The 4,016-nt window shown below is 41.3% G+C and overlaps 1 protein-coding gene across 4 annotated transcripts in view; it reads left to right on the top strand.

Moving 5' to 3' along the window:
- The window catches only part of SIN3A (SIN3 transcription regulator family member A), an 87,910-nt gene that overhangs the window by 60,462 nt on the left and 23,432 nt on the right, over positions 1-4,016 (top strand). For all 4 annotated transcript variants that reach the window (XM_017547946.2, XM_017547944.2, XM_017547947.2 and 1 more), the window contains exons 13-14: positions 841-1,079; positions 2,427-2,610. In XM_017547946.2, coding sequence (XP_017403435.1) covers positions 841-1,079; positions 2,427-2,610 — 423 coding nt within the window. The remainder of the gene's footprint in view (positions 1-840; positions 1,080-2,426; positions 2,611-4,016) is intronic.

The following is a 4,016-nucleotide window of genomic DNA, read 5'->3' as shown; positions in this document are numbered from 1 at the left end:
AAAAAAAAAGAAAAAGAGATGGGTTTTACCATGTTGGCCAGGATGGTCTCAATCTCCTAACCTCGTGATCCACCCACCTTGGCCTCCCAAAGTGCTGGGATTACAGACGTGAGCCACCGCACCTGGCCCATTTACTTCATTTTCTGTTCCTCATTTAAAGAACCTTAGTTTATGCTAGGGAAAAAGTAGAATCAAAGATTGCCAGGAGTTCAATAAGAATTTAAATGATTACCCACAGATGCAACAGCGAACTCCTTAGTGTATGATAGTCACTGCTTTTATTATTACTGGATGCGGAACAAGGCTATTGAATATTTTAAGTATTTGAATATATTTAAATATTTCTAGTTAAACCAAAAAACTCTCAAGACAGAGGTCTTTTGGGATTGTTCTGATATTGTTTGTTCATAACAGATCTTAGCAATTCAGGAAAGTTCAGAGAAAAGTATCAGTAAAGTCATCTCTTGTTAGGTTCCTCTGGTGCGAGATCGGTAGTTCTGAGCAAGGCACACATTGGTGGTGGTGGAGGTAATAACTACCATTTATCCAACTTAATCCTATGGTTCTTTTTTTTTTTTTTCTCTTTATAGACTACAGACTCAATCCTATGGTTCTTAATGTGCCATGTATTGTGCTAAATACTTTATGTAGATTATATCATTTAATCCAAAAACAAGCTTATTAGAGTAATAGGTGCTGTTATCGAAACAGCCTTATGTAGCCAGTAAGGCAGAACCAGGATTCAAATCCAAGGAGTTTAACTCCCTACCTTATTCGTCTAACCACTACTCTATTCTATTCTGGTTTGGGTCCTAAGCATACCTTTGTCTTCCTCTTCAGCTTGATGTAGTTTTAGAAACCAATCTGGCAACCATCCGGGTTCTGGAAGCAATACAGAAGAAGCTTTCCCGCTTGTCTGCTGAGGAACAAGCCAAATTTCGCTTGGACAACACCCTTGGGGGCACGTCAGAAGTCATCCATAGAAAAGCACTCCAGAGGATATATGCTGATAAAGCAGCTGACATCATTGATGGTCTGAGAAAGAATCCTTCCATCGCTGTCCCAATTGTCCTTAAAAGGTACCTGAGCAAATGTGCTCTCGGTGCTTTAGTGTACTTCACTACTGTGTTGGTGTCCCACTAAATAAGGCTCTCATTTTCAACCTGGTTGTCCCATGAGACCTCTCTTTCTCCCCAGTCCTGGTTGTTGGAATTCACGTGCAGAATGACTTCTTTTGGGAGTTCTTTGTGACCAACATTAGAGAACAAATCTTGTAGGTTCATGGTGGAAGGCTCTGTGTGTATGTTTGAGGGAGTATTTTAAAATACAGAAAAGAAAATTACCACCCATGTTCCTGCCACGCAGGATTAACTTAAAATCTTTTTTTTTTTTTGTTATTTTTTTTTAGACAGGGTCTCCACTTTTTGACCCAGGCTAGAATGCAGTAGTGTGAACACAGCTCACTGCAGCCTCTACTTCTCAGGCTCAGGTGATCCTGCTACCTCAGCCTCCTGAATAGCTGGGACTACAGGCATGCACCACCACACACCCAGCTAATTGTTAATTTTTTTTAATACAGACAAGGTCTTGCTATGTTTCCCAGGCTGACCTCTAACTCTGGGCTCAAGGAGTCCTCCTGCTTTGGCCTCCCCAAAGTGTTGGGATTATAGCACAAGCCACAGTATGCCCAGCCCTGTGTCATTCTTGACCACACTGAATCCTTTGCTGTGAGCTTGGTTCTAAGTATCATCTGGTAAAAATTAATTCTTGTTTGCTGCTTGGTTGACAAATACCCAAATTTTATTTGCCCTTCATCTTCCCCTCAAGAGCTGGCACAGATTGATGGTTTCTTCTTGCCTGTAACATTTAACTCTGGCTTTTGAGATGTTGGTGATTCTTCCATTTTAGTGCTGTTTTTTTGGTCTTAGTCTGTTCTCTTCTGGGTTATTAAAATCAGTTCTGGTCAGAACTTTCCAGACTGTATCCAGAGGAACATTACTGCGCACGTTCCCTGCTGTTGGACCTTCTATGTCTTAATTAGCATTGTGAACATTTTGCAAAATCCTGCAGCAAAGAAACGTATTTAACTTTATTTTTGCTGGCAAAAGAAGAGAACTGTTTTTTTCAAGGAATACTTCCTTACATCTCAAAGGTATTCCTTGGAATGCTGTTTGATAAGTAACTGTTCTAGGGAAATTATTTGACTTTGAGATAAATCATTTCCCCAAAATAAGTCTTAGATGAGTAATTTCCTCATGAAACAGAGTTCAAGACAGATTTGATAACATTTATCCCAAGTTGCCAATAATTTTGACAGACCTAATATAGCTTTAACTTTTCTTGAAATAAAGTAAGCCTGGCAGATTTCTTTGTTCTAAACCCTCTGAATTCCCATGTGTTGTTTCCGTCCCTTCCCACTTCACCAGGTTGAAGATGAAAGAGGAAGAATGGCGAGAAGCTCAGAGAGGCTTTAACAAAGTATGGCGAGAACAAAATGAGAAATACTACCTGAAGTCTCTGGACCACCAGGGGATCAACTTTAAACAAAATGACACCAAGGTCCTGAGGTCTAAGAGCTTACTCAATGAGATTGAGAGTATCTATGATGAGGTGAGCTGGGGTTTTCTACATCTGTAGGAGGACTCTATGTTTAGCACAGCTTTAATTTCTGGAAATTACCTTTGTTAAATGAAGGTGAGACTCTGTAAGACCTGTTGATTCTTGCTTCATAGCTGTCATAGCCTTTTCTATTCCTCATTCTACCATTTTAAATCTAAACTTTACACCTAAGCTGTTTAACTAGTTTCCTAGTTTACTATCCTGGTTTCAACTTATACCTCCTGCCTCCATTTTCCACTTCTCCCACTGCCTGTTTCCCTCAATACATTGTATTCATACAGTCACATCTCTCCCTACCACAGCTTCAAAACTTGTCATCGACCACCAAACTCTTTGTTATCCTTGTTGCATGCCTGCCAGGACTATAAATAGTACTAGGAGCTAGGATCAGAGATGAACTGTGAGCTCAATTTTAGGAGATGGATAGAAACATAAATCCAGTGCAGTTGGGAATTCCTGGAGCGGGTGATCCTGAATTTAAAAAATAGTAAAATAAGCTCTTATATAAACTTAATTAGGCTGGACACAGTACTGGGCTAATGCCTATAATCCCAGCCCTTTGGGAGGCTGAGGCAAGTGGATCACCTGAGGTGAGGAGTTCGAGACCAGCCTGACCAACATGACAAAACCCCATCTCTACTAAAAATACAAAAATTAGCCGGGCATGGTGGTGTATCCTTGTAGTCCCAGCTACTCGAGAGGCTGAGGTGGGAAAAATGCTTGAACTCAGGAGACGGAGGTTGCAGTGAGCTGAGATGATGCCACTACATTCCAGTGTGGGTGACAAAGTGAGACTCTGTCTCAAAATGAATTAATAAAATAAATAAATTTAATCATCCGTATTTTGCTGATATTACTTTGTTACCCTTCATACCGCCACCCCAGAAGTATAGGAAATTCTAGACCTCATATTGTATCCTCTATATAAATACTAATCCAGAATTTTAAAAGATAGTCCTGCTGGGTGTAGTGGCTCATGCCAGTGATCCCATCACTTTGGGAGGCTGAGGTGGGAAGATCCCTTGAGACCAGGAGTTCAAAACCAGTTTGGCTGAAATGGTGAAACTTCATCTCTACTAAAAGTACAAAAATAAGGCCCAGCGTGGTGGCTCACACCCGTAATTCCAGCACTTTGGGAGGCTGATACAGGAGGATCACCAGAGGTCGGGAGTTCGACACCAGCCTGACCAACATGGAGAAACCCTGTCTCTACTAAAAAATACAGAATTAGCCGGGGCGTGGTGGTGGCGCATGGGCTGTAATCCCAGTTCCTCAGGAGGCTGAGGCAGGAGAATTGCTTGAACTCAGGAAGCAGAGGTTGTGGTGAGCCAAGAACGCACCATTGCACTCCAGCCTGGGCGATAGAACAAAACTCTGTCTCAAAAAAAAAAAAAAAA

The sequence above is a fragment of the Cebus imitator genome, unplaced genomic scaffold (assembly GCF_001604975.1).
Source record: "Cebus imitator isolate Cc_AM_T3 unplaced genomic scaffold, Cebus_imitator-1.0 Scaffold203, whole genome shotgun sequence".
Lineage (NCBI taxonomy): Eukaryota > Metazoa > Chordata > Mammalia > Primates > Cebidae > Cebus > Cebus imitator.
The sequence above is the reverse complement of the archived record's forward strand: the minus strand, read 5'-3'. Positions and strand labels throughout refer to the sequence as shown.